The 21,685-nt window shown below is 42.6% G+C and overlaps 1 protein-coding gene across 3 annotated transcripts in view; it reads left to right on the top strand.

Annotated features, from left to right (window-relative positions):
• Nucleotides 1-21,396, top strand: part of TNFAIP8 (TNF alpha induced protein 8) — a 101,899-nt gene extending 80,503 nt beyond the window's left edge. For all 3 annotated transcript variants that reach the window (XM_081827208.1, XM_081827207.1, XM_006748730.3), the window contains one exon: nucleotides 19,744-21,396. In XM_081827208.1, coding sequence (XP_081683334.1) covers nucleotides 19,744-20,309 — 566 coding nt within the window. In that variant the 3' untranslated portion in view covers nucleotides 20,310-21,396. The remainder of the gene's footprint in view (nucleotides 1-19,743) is intronic.
• Nucleotides 21,397-21,685: the final 289 nt, after the last annotated feature.

Genomic DNA, 21,685 nt, shown 5'->3' with positions numbered 1-21,685 from the left:
TTATCTTGTCTAGGGGCGCCTGGGTGGCTCAGTTGGTTAAGCGACTGCCTTCAGCTCAGGTCATGATCCTGGAGTCCCGGGATCGAGTCCCGCATCGGGCTCCCTGCTCGGCAGGGAGCCTGCTTCTCCCTCTGACCCTCCTCCCTCTCAGGCTCTCTGTCTCTCATTCTCTCTCTCTCAAATAAACAAATAAAATCTTAAAAAAAAAAAAATACTGTGTGAGACGACATTTATGTCCAGCAGTAACATCTGTTTCCTTCATTCCAAGTTCAACAAATGGCATTAAAGATAGATGCCGAAAACGTAAGAGGAAAAGCACCCTCCCCCCGCCCTTTTTTCCCCCAAATCCATTAACTCTACTCACCATCCTTTTGAAAGCAGGAGCATAGACTGAATGGCATAAATGAAAAATCAACAGGAGATGAGAGGAGATGAGTTCAAGGGGCAAACTGTTTGGTGTTAGGGTAGATTTTCAGATTTAGAAACTGACTCCAGTCATACATCTAAAGACTTGATTCATCTTTTTCCTAAGCATGTACTCTTTATAATATACATTGTCTCACATCTTGGAGGTAAATTCATTATTGTTTTTCTAAGATACCTTCTGCCTTTTGCAGCAGGGAGAATATTAGAAATCATGTGAATAAGAAAATTTCAGTCAGGGAGATGGTCTTTCTCCTTAGATACAAAGTTTTAATTGGAGGTTCTGTTACTTACGAAGAACTTATTATAAAATAACTGCTTGATATGATCGGTAATATTTCCCAAAGATATGACCATAAACCTGGCTAATCATTTAAGTCAGTAAAATTATATTCATAGCCTTATCAACTGAGCTTCAGCAGATCTTATAAGGCCTCCAGTGTTTAGAAAATCACTCTAGATACCATAAAAGTACAATTTGACCATCATAAGTTGTTTTTCGTATTTTTTTAAATGTGAGGTTAGTTAACTCTGCTTTTATTTGCTAATGGTGATCTTTGTCCTTTGTCTCTTTACCAAGTTGACTCTGGTAGTGCAAACTGATTATTCCCAGGCACCCGTAACACCTGGAATCATCATAGAAGGTGCTCAGCCCCTTTGCCCCCTCCAGACAGAAAGCCTAACTACCCACCTCCCCACCCTCAGCCTGCTGGGCATACCTACTAACCTTTAAAACAACAAGGGACCTAAACCAAATAGCTCTTACTTAGCACACCAAGAATGACTTCCCCGATAGTCATCGTATTCAATGTTCATCATACCGCCAAATTTAAGAAAGAACAAAGAGATGCAGGCATTTATCCCCATGCCTTTCACCATCCTGGGCACTTTATCTACTAGGACATGGTTCAGTTCATTTAGGAAACTAGTTTGCGATTTTTAAAAATCACTTTGAGGCTCTCCTTGCCAGGGATGTGAAGACAGGCATACGCCGGGCATCTGAGCAGATGGAAGTTAGTCCTGGTAGCCTTCACTGGAGAAGGATTTGCAGTGTGGAAGGTCTGTTCTGTAGCCCTGAGCAGTCTTCAGTCTGGGAGCTGTTAGACCTGCACGTACAGAAGTACCTCCAAGGGGAATGCCACACCTGGGTTAGAGAGGCTGAGGAAGGGCTGTCTGTGGTGAGATAGCTGGGCATAGCTCTTGAGTATGGATAGCATTGGCAGGAAGCTTTGGGAGGGAGGGGCTGTGTTGGTTTCCTAAAGTATGGTGCGGATTCCATTGGTGATGGCATGGTGAATGATTTTAGGAGGCTCCAGGCATAGGGTTAAATCATCTTCAGTCATATTTCAGCAAGATCCGTCCATTTCGTTTTCCTCGGAATACTTTGCATCATCCACAGGGAATGTCTGTGGTTGAGGCTCTACCTTACTCATCCTGACTCACCTCCTTTTGTACCGTGCAGGTAGACACAGGGCTCATGGCCTTTCGCAGGCAACAATTTTTGGCTAGAAATGAATAGTATTGGTTTGTTGTTTTTTTTCTCATCTAATTTTTATAATTAAAAAATTTTAATTATTTGTATGATTATGATACATGTAAGGGAGTAGTACCTTACCATTCACATAGTCTATATAATTCCTGTTTAAAAAAATATTATTTGTTTAATAATATATTAAGTAATCACAGGGAAATAAAATACAATGGTAAGTGGAAAACAAAAGCATGTTGAGAAGGTGGTCCTCAAGGGATGGGGTTGAGGATGTCACTCAGGTGAATATGGGATGGCTTTCCAGGTGAAAAGAGAGATTTCAGCAAATATTGTGGGGTGGGAAATGCAAGGCATATTGAGGAAAAGATGAATGAAGAACTTGCTGGGGATGCCTTCGTGGCTCAGTCGGTTAAGCGGCCAACTCTTGATTTCAGCTCAGGTCATGATCTTAGGGTCCTGGGATCAAGCCCTGCGTCAGGCTCTGTGCTCAGCAAGGAGTCTGCTGGAGATTCTCTCTCTCCCTCTCCCTCTGTCCCTTACCCCCGCTTTGCACGCTCTGGCTTTCTCTCTCAGAAAGAAAGAAAAAAGTTGCTAGAAGCCATAGGACTGTTGGAGAGTCAGAGCTAGGAAACCTTCTTGCTCAGCTGCTGGAGTCACACCCAAGGCTCTCCGAAGAGTGATTCAGAATGACTTAAGTCCCTGATCATTTAAAGCAGGGGTGGCTAGCTCATATGCCTTGGGTAATTTCCTGGCCAGGTGATGAACTGGGGGGCCAGTTTCTCCCCACATCGTGCCACAACCCCCAATGTTGTCAGAAGGTCAGATTTTTCTTGAGAAGCTGGAAATGTGAATTTTTAGGTCAACGCTCCCAACTTTTACACGTTTTTCACGAATTGCAAAAAAAAAAAAATTAAAACATTAAGAGATAGGCCCATTTTGGGGGTGATGAAAATTTTCTGGAAGGAGATAGTGATGATGGTTTGCACAAAGTTGCGAACATAAGGAAAATTACTCAGTTGTACACTTTTAAAATGGTGACAGTGGTGCATTATGTTCTATGAATTTTATCTCAATTTTAAAAAGAAAGACATGGGATGCCTGGGCGGCTAAGTAGGTGAAGCTCCTGCCTTCGGCTCAGGCCATGATCCCGGGGTCCTGGGATTGAGTCCCACATCGGCCTCCTTGCTCAGCGGGGAGCCTGCTTCTCCCTCTCCCTCTGCCCCTCCCCCTGTGCGCACGCACTCTCTCTCTCTGATAAATAAGTAAATAGATAAATCTTTAAAAATAATAATAAAAAAATAAAAAGAAAAGCACATTATGGATACCCAACCAAAACATGTTACCAGCCCAAAGTATGTAATCTCCTTTTTAAATAGAGGAATTACTCTTTGCTACTTTTGATAATCCCAACAAAAAGCACCTTTCCACAGGGGAGCCGGTGACAGGGAGTTAAGGGAGTTAACCTGATAACCCTGTGTTGACCTTGGGCCTCTGTGTTTCCACCTCTGGTCTCCATGCCTTCTTGCATCTCTAAAAACAGGACAGGTGAGAGGCATGGTGAGAAGAGAAATGGTAGCCTTAATTCTGGAGCTCCAAACTGTATGGATGAAAAGGCAAAGCTATGAGAAGTTTGGGACAGCCAAAGTATTTTTTTTTTAATATATTTTAAAAATGTATTTATGTATTTGAGAGAGAGAGAGAGGGCACACAGGGGTGAAGGAGCAACAGAGGGAGAGCGAATCCTCAAGCAGACTCCCTGCTGACTGTGGAGCCGGACGCGGGGCTCGAGCTCAGGACCCAGAGATCAGACTTGAGCTGAAACCAAGAGTCGGTCGTTTAACTGACTGCACCACCCAGGCGTGCCTGGCCAAAGTATTTTAAAGAAGTGATTTATTTTGTTGTTAGTTGGCAACCAGTCGTAAAATTGATAAGTTATGTTGTCTGCCAAAGTTTATTTTACCCAAATATCTACCATTAGGGAAGTAATTCATCTCCAGGACAGCAAGCTTATATATTTAGAGAAACGTTTTTCAGTTCTTGCAAGAAAATGACTGTAATGGTCTTTTTAGTTATTTTCTTTAACTGAAAAATGAGTTTAATATACCAAGCATGTGTCATCAACATCAAAGGATTATAATTATTTTAATGTAACTATTTGTCTTTATGGTTTTCAGGGAGCTTTAGTATTTTTAATTCTAAATATAATTTTAAATTAGCCAATTTCAGTAGGGGTAAAATAGAGAACTTAAAGTTTTACAAGATATCCTAACTTAATTTTCAACTCTTTCTTTCTTAATAAACTAGCAAAGGCAAGAGAGTTCATGCTTTTCAAAATTTCCAGTTTCTTTTACGTTTATTCTAAAAAATAGGCCTTTTTTTATCTTAAGAAGCAACATCTATCCTAAAAACAGATTTATCTTATTATCTCTGCGGAGTGTGGGTTGTTTAGTAAACCTTACCAGTTCCAAATGTTATCAAAAGATGATTGTTTTAGATGCCTATCTTTAGTTATGAATTGACTCGTTTAGAATAAACTTTTTCCAAAGGTTGACATTGCAATATTTGTTTCTTAGTAAGGATCTTTGAGTTATGATACCTAATTAATAGTAATATAATTCATTTATAGTCTCATATTTTGCTTTTGTCTTATGCTTTTTTATAATATCGCTTTCCCCACTCCTCTCCTATCTTTCTTCCCACCCCCCTCTGAAAGGACCTGGGAATTTTTAAAGCCAGCAGATACATCATAAAGATTTATTGAGCATTTATTACGTCAAGGAATAAATAATAAATTATAACCAATCCCAAGGGTTTAACTTTCAGGGAAAATGGAAGCAAATAAATACGATATAAAGCAGTTTGCAGTAAGAGTTAGAGACAGGAGAGAACATTTCTGACTGGGTTAGTCAAGAAAGCCTTTAACAGAAGAGATGCTATTTGGGATGGACCTTAGGGGAATGGATAAGATATCCCCCAAGATGGCTCCCCCTTGCTTCTTTCACATCTCCGCTTAAATATCACCTTTTCAGAAAGGCCTTCCCTGACTACCCTGGATAAAATAGCTTAGCTTCCCTCCACCCCTCCTACTCCTCCCCAGCACATGTGGGTAAACACACACACACACACACACGCATACACACACACCCCTTAGTTTTTTTCTAGCCTCTGTCACAACTTGACATTTTGATACATGTTTGTTATTTTGCATCTTAGGTCTTCCTATACTAGAATCTGTTCTTCTTGAGAGCATGCTCTTTCCTGAGAGCACACTGTAGGTGCTCCATAAAATGTGTTGAATAAAAGAATGAATCAATGAGTGGAGAAAGCTTTTCTGCTAAAAGCCTGTTTTCTGTGGAGAGCCCCAAACTGGTATGGAAAATCCACATTCAGCTTTCTCTCTTTTTTTTTTAAAGATTTTATTTATTTATTTGAGAGAGAGAATGAGATAGAGCATGAGAGGGGGGAGGGTCAGAGGGAGAAGCAGACTCCCTGCCAAGCAGGGAGCCCGATGTGGGACTCATCCCAGGACTCCAGGATCATGACCTGAGCCGAAGGCAGTCGCTTAACCAACTGAGCCACCCAGGCGCCCCACATTCAGCTTTCTCTTAGGACACTGATAAATGTGGCAAATCCCCCACCTGTCTGTGACCCAGTTAGCACATTCTGTAGATAAAAGGGGGAGATCTTGGTGTGCAATTGTAGCTTCCTGAAGTGAGTGACTACAGAACAAGTGTTGTGAAAACAAGTCATCATTGCTCTTAACCTTCCCACCATTTCCCCAACAAACCGTCCTAAGATACTCACTGGCTATCCATAATTTCTATTTAAATTCTTTCTAAAATCTGTAGGACGTACACAGGTCCTTCAGTGTCTGACATTCAGGTACACAGCTGGGCAGAATTTCTAATTCCTGAAGAGCCAGTAGGCATTCTGTAGGTTGGCTCTGACATATAGTCACCTTTATTTCTGTAAAGGAAGGAGTTGTCCATGCAAATGGCTAGAGAGCGTGGGAGATGAATATGCACATGTGGAGATGACCAGGGAGGGCCTGTGGTACACTGGGAAATGTGGTCTCCTTCTCAAGGAGACAGCACGGTTACCTCAAGACCACTGTTGCCACGTGGGAATGTGGGCCTATTTTGGTCAGATCGTATGATTGTTCAAAGAAAATCAGAAACACAGAGGAGCAGAGGAGAAAAGGTTAGAAAGAAAAGTAGAAAGTTCTTCCCAGAGAGCTAAGTGCCAAGCTGGAAGTATCTGGCAATAAGCATCACTGCTTCTGGAAACCTCTGGGGCTGTGTCAGGGTCTTATCCAAGAATTTCAGAGCTTCAGTGTATCTTGATACTTGGAATGAGATGGTTCACTTTTAGGTGCAGCAAATCTCATCTCACCGTTGGCTTACCATCAATGGGATCTAGCCTCTAGGACACTGACGTGGCTATAAAATGCTTCACCAGCGTAACTGTTTAATACAATTATTGGGGAAAAGTTTTGACAAGAATGTTGGGAGGTTGGGCCAAGATGCATATTTGAGAGATGCCCAAGCTGAGGCCAGGAGGTTACTTCTCCTAAAATACTCAAACAGATGGGTTTGGGATATTTGCATGGAAGATTCCAGAACATTTGCTGTAGGGATTGAGTTAGCTAAATATGGTTCCTTTTCCAAACAAAAGTGGCTGGTTATTCTGTATGTTTTGGCAAAGGACAGAGGAGACAGAAAAGGAAAATGCATGTCTTTTATGTAGACTCCTCTCCTTTAAAACAAAAAATATTTTATGTCTCCTTGGTAGGGCTGTTTTTGTCCATGAAGTACAAGTAAATTTATTTGTTAAGCATTAGATATGTGAAACTGAATTGATTTCCTGACACATCTTCATGAATTGCTGTAAAAAAATATTGATGAGTTCCATGGAGTTCACTCCTTGTCAGTTGGAGGGCACATTTGAAAAATACAAAGATGAATAGACATGCTCCTTCAGTTGACAAGAATCATAATCAAGTATGATAAGATAGGAATTTAACTCTATCCCAAGGCAGAAAATCACATTAAAAGAAGGAGAGATTTATTCCCTGCATTGGATTTGCAGAGATCGTTCTGCCACTGGATTTGGAAAAGCTTCCTGGTAGAGGTGGCTGACTTTAAAGGATGAGCTCGACTATTTGAGGCAGGTATGGAGGGAGAGGGGGAGGGTAGATGCATAGCTTTTCCTCGTTCTCGATTGTGTAAGACCTGTGCTTCTTCTCTTTTTCTGATTCAAGGAGTTGCTTTTTCCTGGGAAGCATACAAGCTGTAAGAAGTGGGATTCTACAGCTGGCTTAGCAACATCATGGCATTTGATAGAAAATTCATAAACGATAAGAACTTCTGAATCTTGGCTCTCCCATCTGGTTGCCTTGGGGTTAAGTAATAAGAGGGTAAACCAGAACAAACAGTTTCATAAACATAAAAAGTGCTACAGGGAAAATATTTTGCAAACTTTAGAGTCTTACACAAATGTTACCTGCAATTTTATTGTCTGATTGTCCATAGTATTTGACCAGGAGCAACCTGATGAGACCAGAAGGGCTATGTTGACTACTGATGCCCGTTTTAGGGGCTGATTAGGTGATGAAACTACATTCCTGTGTGCTGGATTTTAAAATCTGTTACTGGTTTTCTAAGTGCTGCGTGTGTATAAATATTCATCAGGAGCCAGGGCCTCTCACAGAGTAAGGAGAGCTTGGAGGTGGAAAAGTGGAGAAAATCATGGAGCTTGGGTGCCTGGATGGCTCAGTTGGTTAAGCGTCCAACTCTTGGTTTGGGCTCAGGTCATGATCTCAGGGTCCTGGGATCAAGCCCTGCATTGGGCTCCACACTCAGTGGGAAGTCTGCTTGAGATTCTCTCTCTCTGCCCCTCCTCCCGTTTGTGCTCTCTCTCTCTAAAATGGAAAAGTAAATCTTTACAAAAAAGAAAATCATGGAGCTTATTTAGAGGATTTTCCTCTACATTCTGGTAGAAGATTGGATTTTATCAATAGTGGAAAGGTTTCATGCCCTCAAGAAAATGTGTAAATAAACCCAGCTTAATTGAAAAGTCTTTAAGAGAAACATAATCAATCTTAATCCAACATAATAAATAAGGAAGTGTTCATTTAATTTAAAAGAAGAATAGTTCACTAAAGTCAGTTTTGTATAAATGCTTGTAGGACATTTTTTATTTCATTTCAAAACCATATGAGTGATAGAGTTAGGCCCTGTCCAAATTTTGGTTTCAGTAACATCTAAGAGAGACTAACTTTTCTGTTCTCTTGGATACAGTATTAAAATTCTTTGAGGCTTTAATACAATAAGCTCTATTCTTAAAACATTTTCTTTGGATTCTGTGCACAAGCTTGTGTCTACTTTTTGATGAAAAATTTTTGAGAGGGAATTAAATCCATCCAGGGTCTACTTAGAGCATGCCTGTGTGACCGAAGTATGTCTGTTTGAACATTTTAAAGTACAGCATTCTGGGAGTACACTTCAGTGTTTATACATTCAAACCACATAGGTTGCCTCTTACAAATGCAGCTTCTTAGGGGCGCCTGGGTGGCTCAGTCGTTAAGCGTCTGCCTTCGGCTCAGGTCATGATCCCAGGGTCCTGGGATCGAGCCCCGCATCGGGTTCCCTGCTCCTCAGGAAGCCTGCTTCTCCCTCTCCCACTCCCCCTGTTTGTGTTCCCTCTCTCGCTGTGTCTCTCTCTGTCAAATAAATAAATAAAATCTTAAAAAAAAAAAAATGCAGCTTCTTAGACTAGTCCTGGGGATTCTGATTCAGTAGGTAGGGCAGTTTGTACTTCTGAGAAGCCTCCAGATTCTTCGGAGGCAGGTGGCCTGGGTCATTGACACTGCTGCCCCAGATACCCACTGTAGATGTCCCCTCCCTGCCACTACCCTCTTGAAGACGGAGCACCTTTGTGCGGTGAGTTTTCTTGGCCTAGACAACATGTCATACTTAGGTTGTGTTTCCAATTTTTCTTAAATCTAGGGGGCCACACGTATCTTTGGGCTTCTGACCTGCAAGTATGCCACTGGGCAGAATTGTTAATCTCTCTCCAGCCAGGGGGGCATTCTGTAGATCAGCTCTGGAATACGGTCATGTTTACTTCTGGAAGGCAGAATCTTCTTTTCCTTCAAGGTCAATGTTTCGGGTCAGCCTCCTTTTGTGATAACGTTCTCAAACCTAGCTTCCCTCCATGACCCCGACCAACAAAATGAATGTTCCCTCTCTTTGCTACTGTTGCATGTTTACCCGCTCCTGTTATAGACCTCAGCATGGTGTGTTCTGGCCTTGCCCCCTCCCCGTGTGCATGCCTGGGGAGCAGGGATACTGTTATTTATCATTGAAACCACAGTATCTGATACATATGAACACTCAACAGAAGTTTTGTGGAATGCTTCCATGTCTTTGGGTTAATGTTCTCACTTTATATGGATCATTCTCACTGAATCCTCATTAAAGACCTTGAGTGGCCTCATTTGCATATAGGGAAGCTGAGGCATGGAGAAGTTAGGTAATTACCCCAGGGACACTGCACTCAGCGGCAGAGCCAGACTTCCGATCCACCGATCCAGACGGTATGACTCTGGAGTCTGTGCTCACACTGCCTGTCTTGCCCTCTGCTAATTGCACAAGACCGTTGTGAATCCATTCCAGACGGGTAACGAGTCCATTTGTTAGCCAGGAGTTTTCACTGACCTTATCCTACAAATCTATACAGATAGTGGGACATTTGTGTAATTCATTTGGAAAACTGGGGTAAATAAGATTAAGGTGTTCCTTGACTGTTTTACTAATCCTCCAGACTTTAATGTTATTAATGCTTTTTGTGCATCTCAAAGGGTATCTTCATATACACTGTTTCCCAGATTTCTTTCACCAGGGAGAATTTTGTTCCCCATAAGACCTTTTTTAACTTCTTGAAGAACTAGGTTTTTTGGTGTTCGGTTTGTTTTGTTTTTAACATAATTTGGAAGAAAAGCTGGCTAGTGCTCTTGTGGGGTTTCCCAAGAAATTTCTCGGGTCCTAAACATTTGAGTGTCTTTAGTGCGTAAGTTTGTCTTCAGTGACCACTTATACTTCCCTGGGATAGTCACAGATCGGTTGTTGTGGGGTAATTACTAATAGTGCTCTTTTCAGAGGCATTCCATTTCCATGATGGTCTGTGATTGCCCTCATGACATTTGTTCACCTCTATTAAATAAAGATCTGTGTTTCACGCTCACTACCTTCTCATCACTCACGGAAGGACTCGTGGTGCTCTTGCACATCTAGGAAGAGACAAAGGTAACAGCAGTGTCCCTCTAGCACCTGCCATTTTTGTGTCAGCATCTCTCATGCAGCTGTGGACACTGACAGAGTTTGTCTGTCTTCACTCAAAAGTTACCTTTCTTAGGGTGCCTGGGGGACTGAGTCAGTTGAGCATCAGACTCTTGATCTCAGCTCAGGTCTTGATCTCAGGGTCATGAGTTCAAGCCCTGCATTGGGCTCCACGCTGGGTGTGGAGCCTACTTAAAAAAAAAAAAAATTGCATTTCTTGAGAATTGCAAGCCTGTAAGACTTCTTTATACTGCTCAGTATCTATTCATGTGTATGCTTATCTGTGCAGGAAAAAACCCAACTCTGAAAGGGTCCCAGAAATCTAAGAGCACTTGTTGCCTCTTGGAAGCAGAAGTTGGGGTCCAGGCTGTATTGTTGGGGGGCGAAGCTGAGAGACTTTTCACTTTATATATTTACATCTGGCCTTTGAACAATGTAAGCATATTTTTTGTTTTTTAACATTATATTTTAAAATGTTTTAGAACTGCTCAGGGTTTTCCCTGGAAATACAAGCTATTTTAAACCCAGCTGGTTTGATCTCCTTTATATGGACTCTTACTTCCTTCCCCCAAGGAGAACTAGTCTCTTGCTTTTGTTTTCTTTTCTCTCCTTTCATGTTACTTAGCCACATATATTAGGTCTTCCCGTCCCTTCAAGAAGAAGCCTCTTTTTATTTTTTTTTTTAATTATGTGACTGATGATTTATTGTTGCATTCTTCCTTGGGTTACATGTTGTGTTAATGGGCCATCAGTGTAAATAAGGTGCTTTTTGGTAGAATCCAACATCTTCAATACAACATAGCTTTCACAAAGAGAAGAGTAGAGGAATGGAATCTACCTAGAATCAAAGTCTTCCCTGATGTTTCTAACAGAACCTATCCTCCTTTCATGGCCACGGAGACCACAGAAGTACAAAGATTGTTGTGCTAGGACTGGGGGGCAGGATAAGCAGGGTGGAAAGAAGCCTTTATTTATTTATTTATTTATTATTTATTCATTCATGAGAGTCAGAGAGAGAGATAGAGAGAGGCAGCGGCAGAGGGAGAAGCAGGCTCCCCGCCTAGCAGGGAGCCCAATGCGGGACTCGATCCCAGGACCCTGGGATCGTGACCTGAGCCAAAGGCAGAGGCTTAACCATCTGAGCCACCCAGGCACCCAAGAAGCCTTTTTTTAAAAGCTCATGTCATGTAATGTAATTCTTGAGAGAATAGCTTGGAGTTGAACATATCTGGGTTCAAGCTCATCTCTCCTACTTACTAACTGTAAGGCCTTGAGAAAGTAACTTAATTTCTCTGGACCTCAATGGCCCTTATCTGTAAAATGACAAACTCCCTCTTGGGATTGTTGTGAAGCCTCAATAAGATAATGCCTATTCTGGGCGGTTCTGGGGATCATGTAACAAATGTTCGTAATACGGTGGCTAGCCAGTGGGTCCTTGTGACTATAAACCTCTCAGTCTGACTTTGGGTAACCACAAAAGTCATTTCTATTCTTGTATCATCTGTACTAATATTTACAAGGCAGACATTCTTTGGGGTCTACTTCATATAAATATCACCAGCCTTTCTTCCAATCCTGGTACTGGGTGAAGCTAGAAGGCAGCAGAGCCATCTTGCCAGAGTTTATGCCATGCAGAAAAAAAATCAAGGCATCACATGATTCCTGCAGTAAGTCGACTGCAAAGGAGCAGAGATGAAGTCTCATATGAAGTTAAAGGGGTTGAGACTCAGGAAATTACATTTTCAGTTTTAAAATCATCACACAACTAAGCCACGGGAATCAAGGACATGGAATCGATCCTAAAATCATGATGAAGAGATTCCAGAATTCAAGCAACAAAAACAGCCCAAGATCACACAGGGAAGGTCTTCGGAGTGTTTTCTTTAGGACGTAATTTCTCTTGTCTACAAATCTGGAAAATAGGGAACATCGGGAGATACGAAGAGAAAGAACACAGTGAGTTTATAGGTTGGGTTTGAATCCCTGCTCCTACATTTCAGGGGGTACAGGGCTCTGTGGTCATGAGCCTAGCTTACTGCTGGGTGTTTTCAGCTTCCTAACTCATTAACTCTCCTCCAAGCCATACTGACTTGCAATGAGGTCCCGCTTAGCGGATGAGAAAACTGAGGTTCCAAGAATTAAATTGCACTCAAGTTTACAACCCAGGACTCTTGACCTTGAGCTGTCTCCTTCCTGCTGCTCTTACTTGGCTTCCTGTCCTGTCTTTGAGTGTCTGGTTCTCTGGTTCACAAACTCCTGGGGAGAGGCTGTGACTCTTTGGGGGTAATCTTGATGGCTGTTGTGTGGTTTGTTTGTTTTTTTTTTAAAGATTTTATTTATTTATTTGAGAGAGAGAGAATGAGAGACAGAGAGCATGAGAAGGAGGAAGGTCAGAGGGAGAAGCAGACTCCCTGCTGAGCAGGGAGCCCGATGCGGGACTCCATCCCGGGACTCCAGGATCATGACCTGAGCCGAAGGCAGTCGCTTAAGCAACTGAGCCACCCAGGCGCCCGCTGTTGTGTGTTTTTACTTTGGCTTTATTTTTGGCCCATTTGCTCTGCATCTGTCCCCGTTGCACAGTTTTGCATGGGTGTGGATGCTGTTTCTCCTCTTTTCTTCGATTCTGTTCTCCATTGGTCAGTTTGCTCTGGACAAAATATCTTTACACTATCAGAGTCCTTGCTAACAGGAGATTCAACATCTTAAAAAAGAGAAATTGCCTGATAAAGCTTTAATATATGTTAGACTTTTTTTATGTCATCATGGAAAAGGAAATGTAACTCCTTATTAACTGAGGTCTCTGTTTTCACACAACCATCTGGCGTTTTGCGTTTCTCAGCTACATATTTCTTCCAGAAGGAGTTGATTAATTCTGACCAAATGTGATTCAGTATTCGAAAGCATCAGAATGCATCCGAAGTTTAGTTGGTTGAGTTCTTCAAAGAAACCTGTGGAGAAGGCTGTTCTGTGCCAGGCATTGGGTGAGACACTGCTAGGTGGTCTATGTCCATTCATTTTGGAACAATTCCTGAAGTGGGCATCATTATTCTCATCTTACAGATGGGGAAACTGAGTCTCAGCTATATCCCTGAGCAGTATGGCAGTTCCTGGAACCATTAGGTACAGAATCTTTGGACTTTTATAAGTATACTCTTTTTTCCCAGGCCCCTGGCGGAATAAGTTGCCACAGGAAACGTATACTGATTCTCACTAATATGCTAAAGGTTTACACTGCAATTTTTCTACTTTAAATGGTATTGATGAAAAATTCTAATATGCATTGAAGGTTGTTTTGAAGAAGGTAAACTCATGACTCTCCTACAAATACAAAATGGGCATGCCAAAGATTTGACAGAACTCACTAATTAGTGAGGAGCCAGTAAGCTCTTATAATTGGTTCGAAGAATCCCAAGAGCAAGCAAACAAGAAAATGAAGACTGAGTTGCACGTCCACTAGAAAAAATTGATTTGTATCTCTATGGACAAGGGGCATTTGCAATAATGCTAGTCTTGTATGACTTACAGAGTTGCAGAGTAGCTGCTTGAAGAACAGTAAAAGAATCTGGAACAGGATGCTTTACGGTTTCTGGTTCTCCACTGAAAAGTCACCCATTGATTTGTTTTTTTCCTTTTTTGGCCCATTTCAAAGTCACCATTTTCCCTAACATGTGTTTTTATTATGTTGCTTTTTCTTTTCTTTCTTTCTTTCGTGAGTTCAATGCAGGACTTGAACTCACGACCCTGAGATCAAGACCTGAGCTGAGATCAAGAGTCTGATGCCCAACTGACTGAGCCACCCAGGCCACCCCTATAATGTTGCCTTTTTTTTTTTTTTTTAAGATTTTATTTATTTATTTGACAGAGAGAGAGAGATAGCAAGAGCAGGAACACAAGCAGGGGGAGTGGGAGAAGAAGCAGGCTTTCCCGCTGAGCAGGGAGCCCGATGTGGGGCTCGATCCCAGGACCCTGGGATCATGACCTGAGCCGAAGCCAGACGCTTAACGACTGAGCCACCCTGGCACCCTGTGTTGCCTTTAAAAGTGAGTGTGTACTCCTTCTGGAGGTGGCAGGAGACCCAGAGTGAATGCTTTAGCTTGTCATTGTGATGATGCATACCCTTGGTCTTCAGCCACTTGGGGGCAGGAAAATGCATAGACACCAAAATCTGCATTTAGTATCAGGTATAATCTGCATTTAGTATCAGGTGTACCCTGATAGAACCCCAGGGTACTGATCCTCTTAAGACGATGTTCCTTTGTGTCAGGGCCTCCGTCTGTGTGACCGAGGCCGATCTGGGGTTCCAGGTGCCTGGCACGTGTCTCTTTCTCTCTGGGTAAGCTTGCCTCCAACTTGCTGTCATGGTCCCTGCTTCTGCTACCTGCCACCATCTCCCCTCCCCTGCTCGTTCCCTCTCTTTCTTTCTTTTCATTCGTTATTTCTTCCCTCTCCTGTTGAATTTCCCGCTCGGGGAATTTTGAGTGTGGAGATCTGGTGTCGCAGGTCCCTCGTCAGCCAGTCCAACGACTCCTTTGTTGTCCACTGGAGCGCTCACCAGATCCCAAGGGAAGGAGGTCAACTCTTAGCCTGTTGACTTCTTGGAACATTGTTTACACTTTGCTGTGGCCACTTTCTTATCCCCACTGCTTTTTACTAAGCCCCATTTAAGATTCGGAGTTATTCAGGTGCGAGAGAGCAAAGGTTTTATATATTTGTTTAAAGAACTTTTATTAATAGCCCACCACAGCCAGCATGCTTTCTAAATTGTTTTCTTTTCCATCTTTCCTAAGACTGGGCCCGCTGGATCAGAGTTTAGGCGGGAATTAGAAATGGCATACATGGGCATCTGCGGCCACTGCTTCCAAGTCCAAGTATAACAAATTTGGTGGGTGAAGAAATTATTTACTTGCTGGCAAGGTTGTAAGGAAAGTTAACTTGAGTGCTTCACTGGATGAGCAATGTCTTAGTTGGAATAATATTATGGGGAAGTGTTGTTAATTTCAGCAAACTATAGATTTTCATTAATTAATTTTAGGAAAAGTTCTTGGGTTTTTTTTTTTTTTTAAGATTTTATTTATTTATTTGAGAGAGAGAATGAGATAGAGAGAGCATGAGAGGGGGGAGGGTCAGAGGGAGAAGCAGACTCCCTGCTGAACAGGGAGCCCGATGCGGGACTCGATCCCAGGACTCCAGGATCATGACCTGAGCCGAAGGCAGTCGCTTAACCAACTGAGCCACCCAGGCGCCTGTTTTTTGTTTTTGTTTTTTATGAGCACTTTTTTCCCCCGTATAGACAGGGGTCAGTATGTTTTTACCATCAATGTTTATCTCCAAATTTATAATTGCTGATGCTAAAACTGGGATTCCCTGAATATCTGTTTGCTTTATACAGTAAACGTTGCGGACATGGACAATTTCATTAAACCAAGAAAGGAGATATAGAGATATAGAGGAAGGGCCCAAAGATAAGTAGACGTAAAATAATATTTAACATCTCTTTCTATACAACAATCTTGCTAGTGGCAGTCCTTCGTATGTTTTTGTTATATGGCATCGTTTTTCCTTAGTCAAGGATGTACATGTATATTTTCAAACAGAAGTGAATTATTTTTTTATTAAAGGCTTTTTAATAAAATTTTATCTATTTATTTGAGATAGAGCGAGAGAGCAAGGTAGAGCACAAGAACGGCAGAGGGGCAGAGGGAGAGGGAGAAGCCGATTCCCCATTGAGCAGGGAGCCTGATGCCGGGCTTGATCCCAGGACCCTGAGATCATGACCTGAGTCAAAGGCAGACACTTAACCAACTGAGTCACTCTGGCAGGAGTCCTTTTATTAAAGATTTTTATTTATTTGTTTGACACAGAGAGAGAGAGAGCACAAGCAGGGGAAGCAGCAGCAGAGGGGAGAGGGAAAAGCAGACTCCCTGCTGAGCAGGGGGCCCGATGCGGGGCTCGATCCCAGGACATCTATCTAATAGACATTGTAGTAAATCCCAGATGGGTGTTGGGAGACTGTGTCATCTCCTAATAGATTCAACACAGAATAACCTTTGAACTTTATGTAAGTTTCTGAAATCATTATTTACCGGGGGTCTGAAATTTGAGGGGTATCCCTTCCTGTATAAATCAGGTTTATTTATTGAGATCCATATCATAAGTTCTGCAACGGAAGATGGTCCCTGGTCTTAATGTGGTAACAGTAACTACATGTGTGCCATTTATTTTGATACAAACTATTTAATGTGGATTAACCCATACACTCTTCTGCAAACCTTTAGGAATAGAAATGGATGTGACTGATGAAAATATGAAACATGTTGGAAACCTTCACAAGTTGGCGGTTTCTCATGCTTTTTCGCTTTCCTTTTCTTTCCCAAAATACACTTCAGCTCTTCTGCAGTTTCAGTTCATGTTTCAGACGTTTAAATACTGACAGTTGTGAGGGCACAGCTTCTGGTTCAGTGAAGGCGTTCCTTCAGGGCGTGTGGCCCTTGTATTAATGAACAGCATCCTGGTCAGTAGGAACCACTTGGCACTGCCTGGAATATATCCTGTGAGCTACTCTGGCCCAAGCGTCAGTCGAACATGACAGTCCCATGGAGGGAGTGTCTCTTCTTAAACACCCTCCTAGCCTGGATTTGGGGGTAGCTGCCTTTTCGCTTTCTGCCGCTAGCCTGTCCAAACTAGAAGTAATTATATATCGCTAATGCCCGGACTCCTTCCTACCTATCTGTATTTTTAGTCTTTTTATCTTTCGTTACTAAATGACTGCTTTCCGACACCCAGGCCTGGGCTTATGCACTGGAATACAAGAGACAACAGCTGGTCCTGGACCCAGAGTGGGGATAGAGACCCCAAAAACTCCAGCTCGGAGGACCCAGAAGGGAGGGAGAAAGCACGTTTTGATGGAGTAGCATTCACAGAGTTGGGGGGCGTGGAAATATAGGGGAAAAACTAAACTTGGTTTGGGGAGTGAACATGTATTGAGCATTTCACTGACCGGCTGTAAGCTAAGAGCATCACACAGCGTTTTGTACTGAATACGTACAACGATTATTACGTGTATCTTACACCTCTGTCAGATTAAGTGATGGTAACTTCAAAGGAAACTCTAAGCCTCAGCTTTTTCTTTTTTTCTTTTTTTTTAAGATTTTATTTATTTGACACAGAGAGAGAGAGCACAAGTAGGCAGAGAGGCAGGCAGAGAGAGAGGGAGAAGCAGGCTCTCCACTGAGCAGGGAGCCGGACGTAGGGCTCGATCCCAGGACCCAGGGATCATGACCTGAGCCAAAGGCAGCCGCTTAACTCTTGGTCATGGGCGGGGCAAGAGAGGGGACGTGTAGCGGGTGAGGGCCAGCACCTCTTCCCTCTCCCCCCTCCTCCCGCCGCTTGAGCAAATGGTTGGAAGAGATGCTCTTCATGAAGGTAGAGTGGAGAAGGAATGCTTTGGGAGCACGAGGGAATCAAGGGTTCTCTTTTAGACATGGTGCATTTGCAATGCCTGCAAAATAGCCGAGAAAAAGGAAAACCTTGAATGCATTTGCAAAATGAGTCCGGGAAAGAGGTCAGAGTGAGTTCTAAGTGTGGAAGTTGCTGGCACCTGGGGGGTATCTGAAGCCTGCGGGAGCGGGTGAGCTCACACGGGGCTGAGGGTAGAGCAAAGGAGAAAAACGTGATCCAGGACTAGCCCTGAGATACACCAGGCCTTTAAAGGATCTGGTAGAGGATGTGGAACTGACAAATGAGCCTGAGCAGGAATGGCTAACGGCAATTAATTTGCAAGGGGGGGGAAATCATATTTCATGATCACAGACCACACAGCCCTGGCTAGGAACTCTCAGCCACAACCCCCCGTTGGCTCCAAGGAAGCCTTCACTCGTGCTAGAAAAGAAATCCACTGCACGCATGTCTTCCCTGCCCAGGGGGAGAGAGCGCTTCAGCCTCCCTTTCCAAGATGACTGAGCTGGATATAACCCAAAGAAGAAAACGAAAGGAGGAAGTGGCTTCTGTGTTTCTAGAACAGGGTTTGCAGTTCCTCTGGGGCAACTGGGAGAGCCTCAGAAATCAGCTTCTCTGTCCTGATTGAGACTTGTTACTGGTAAATGGGGAGCGACCTTGTTGGCCATGGCCTTGCTTTTCACACTTTCTCTTGTGGGAGGTTCAAGGGCTACTACATGAAAAAAATTTTTTCCCTTGTCTTTATGTTTGAAAGCAAATGGAACATTGAGGTTTAATGAGCAAAGGAGCTTCAAAGAGGTTAACCGACTGAGCCACCCAGGCGCCCCATAGCCTCAGCTTTTTCAACACGTGTTATTCATGGAGCACATTTCATTAGCTCATAAAAGTGTGGTTATTGCCATAGAATGTAGAAACGTTTCAAGGGAACCAACAATAGCAAGTGACAAGGCACCCTCCACGGAATGAATGTTCTTTTCTAAGACTCAACTTCTGGGAGTTGAAATTTGGGGTGTTTAGGATGACCACACTGGAAGGGGTGGGCCCATGTCTAAGGAAATTTGACTTTCTGCAGCTGAAGTTTAAAGCAGGGCTTTCCTTGGGATGCCTGGGAGGCTCAGTGGGTTAAGCGTCTGCCTTCAGCTCAGGTCATGATCCCGGAGTCCTGAGATTGAGTCCCGCATTGGGCTCCCTGCTCCGCGGAGAGTCTGCTTCTCCCTCTGCCTGGAGCTTCCCCTGCTTGTGCTCTCTCTGGCAAATAAGCAAATAAAATCTTAAAAAAAAAATAAGTAAAGCAGGGCTCTCCTTTTGATTTGCTTCCATGAATTTGCTACTTGACTCAGTGTGGCTTTGCTATTTATCCTTCTTACGTTTAAAGGGGTTTCTTTAAATTGTTCTTGGTGACTGGTGCCCAGAGGACAGTTGTGGAGCTGATTTTATATTTTTGGTGTATTTCTTATAGAACTCAACTGGGGGGAAATTGCATCAAAACTCACTGCCTCGTGAGATGTGCCGTTCTTAAAATCAGAAAAAGTTATCTTAGGAAAGGTCACCTTCAACTGCTAAACAAAGTACTGAGTGTATAGCAGAAGGTATAAAATACTGGAGTTGCCAGAGACCTTAAAGATGACGCACAACAACCCTTTCTTTTCAGAAAGAGAGAACCTGGGGCGCTTGGGTGGCTTAGTTGGTTAAGCATCTGCCTTGGGCTCAGGTCATGATCCCGGGGTCCTGGGATGGAGCCCTGCATCGGGCTCCCTGCTCAGTGGGGAGCCTGCTTCTCCCTCTACCTGTCGCTCCCCCTGCTTGTGCTCTCTCTGTCAAATAAATAAATGAAATACTAAAAAAAAGGAAGAAGAAGAAAGAAAGAAAGAAACAATGAGAACCTGATGCCCAGAAATGTAGTAAAATTTTTAGTCCTTTTCTGAACAGAAGTTAGTATCAGTAGATGGAAGGCAACCCTATAGTGGGAAAGTGAGAGGAAAATCCTCCTTAATTATCTGTTGTTGTTGTTGTTTTTTTTAATTTGCTTCTTTGTAGTGGCCACAGATGTCTTCAATTCCAAAAACCTGGCCGTGCAGGCTCAAAAGAAGATCTTGGGGAAAATGGTGTCCAAATCCATCGCCACCACCCTCATCGATGACACGAGCAGCGAGGTGTTGGATGAGCTCTACCGGGTGACCAAGGAATACACCCAGAACAAGAAGGAGGCAGAGAAGATCATCAAGAACCTCATCAAGACCGTCATCAAACTGGCCATTCTTTACAGGAATAACCAGTTCAACCAAGACGAGCTGGCGCTGATGGAGAAATTCAAGAAGAAAGTCCACCAGCTGGCCATGACCGTGGTCAGCTTCCATCAGGTGGAGTACACCTTTGACCGGAACGTGCTGTCCCGCCTGCTGAACGAGTGCCGAGAGATGCTCCACCAGATCATCCAGCGCCACCTCACAGCCAAGTCGCATGGACGGGTTAATAACGTCTTTGACCATTTTTCCGATTGTGATTTTTTAGCTGCCTTATATAACCCCTTTGGGAATTTTAAGCCCCACTTACAAAAACTCTGCGATGGTGTCAACAAAATGCTGGATGAGGAGAACATCTGACCATGTGCATTAAGACTGCAACCGCCCGTGATTTCTTTGAAAACGGAGCACTGCTGATTTATGAAGGAAAAACGATTTTTTTTTTTTAAAGATGACCCATGTTTCAGAAAGACTTTTGCCCACCTCAGGCGTCAGACATTGTCAGTAACGTTTTGTGCAGCTTGTTTCATTTGAAGAAAAGCAGATTGCCAAAAATTCTGGTGAAAAGCTCCCTCCCTCACAGTTAGCAGATCGTGGGAAAGGTGTCTGGTTGTGTGATGCAAATATAGAGTTATGCAAAGAAAAATATGGATGGCTCCAAACCTCAAGACATGTTTTTTTAGGTCAGTTGTGTTGGTAGCACATTGGGTATTTCTCACGTGTACAGAATTATGTACTTTGATTCACTATTATTCCTTACTGTGTATATGTACCTCTGTTAAAAAGCTGAGAACTCTCTCTTGCTCTCATTGCTCCCTTTGAGATGATTTCATTTTCAAGTCTACCTTTTGTTGTGTTCCTTTGTTAAAGCTTTTGTCATTGACATTTAAGAATTAAGTCTTCATCGAGAATTAAGACGTTCAAGAATTGAGGCGGTCAGACTGAACCCTCAGAAAAACAGGAAACTGCTTCTTTGAAATCAGTATTGTAGGAACCAACTATATTTGATATGGTGAATAATGCCTGATAAACGAACATGCTTCGGGACTGGAGTGTCCTGTTTTTTAGTACCAACGGTGATACTTCGAAAATGTGGTAATTCTTGAAGATGTGCTAGTGGACTCTCCATTTTTAGTGTCCGTTTCAGATGTAAAAGAGACAAAGAAAAATCTAGATGGTTCTTGTAAAGGTCAGCAATACTAAGAAAAGTACAATAATCTTTATTTTAGAGATGAGCCCATCAAAATAATTTAGGGGGATAAAGGGCCAAAATGGAAGAAAGCATATTGCTGTGGACCATGAGAATGAAAATAAGTGCATTTCAACGTTGAATAAGGTTTGATAGGTAAATAAAGAATGTCACTTTTTTATTTAACTGATAAGGTTTTTACTATTTTGTTATTTGCTATTTTGATGAGTAAACCAAAGAATATTTGCATTCTAAGCACTTTGTGTGTTGATTCTATGTAATTTTATGCATGTGGATGATAAAGTAAACATCTTATTTTATTAAAAAAAAAACACAAAAACCTGCTGGCCAACTGTCAGGAATTAACAGACTTAACTATCAGCCCCAAATATTTGCATTGTCTCTGTGTCCATGATTTATAGTGTACTCGTTTGCTTTGAATTTGCCTGCCTCCCAGAAGATAAACATTAAAATAGGAGTTCACCAGGGAAGGTCCTACAACTTAAAAATTCCAGAGGTTGTGATCCGCTTTAACCCACCGCACCCT

Source organism: Leptonychotes weddellii, chromosome 7 (assembly GCF_054177405.1).
Source record: "Leptonychotes weddellii isolate Sample4059 chromosome 7, ASM5417740v2, whole genome shotgun sequence".
Lineage (NCBI taxonomy): Eukaryota > Metazoa > Chordata > Mammalia > Carnivora > Phocidae > Leptonychotes > Leptonychotes weddellii.
This window is presented reverse-complemented; position numbering and strand designations above follow the sequence as displayed.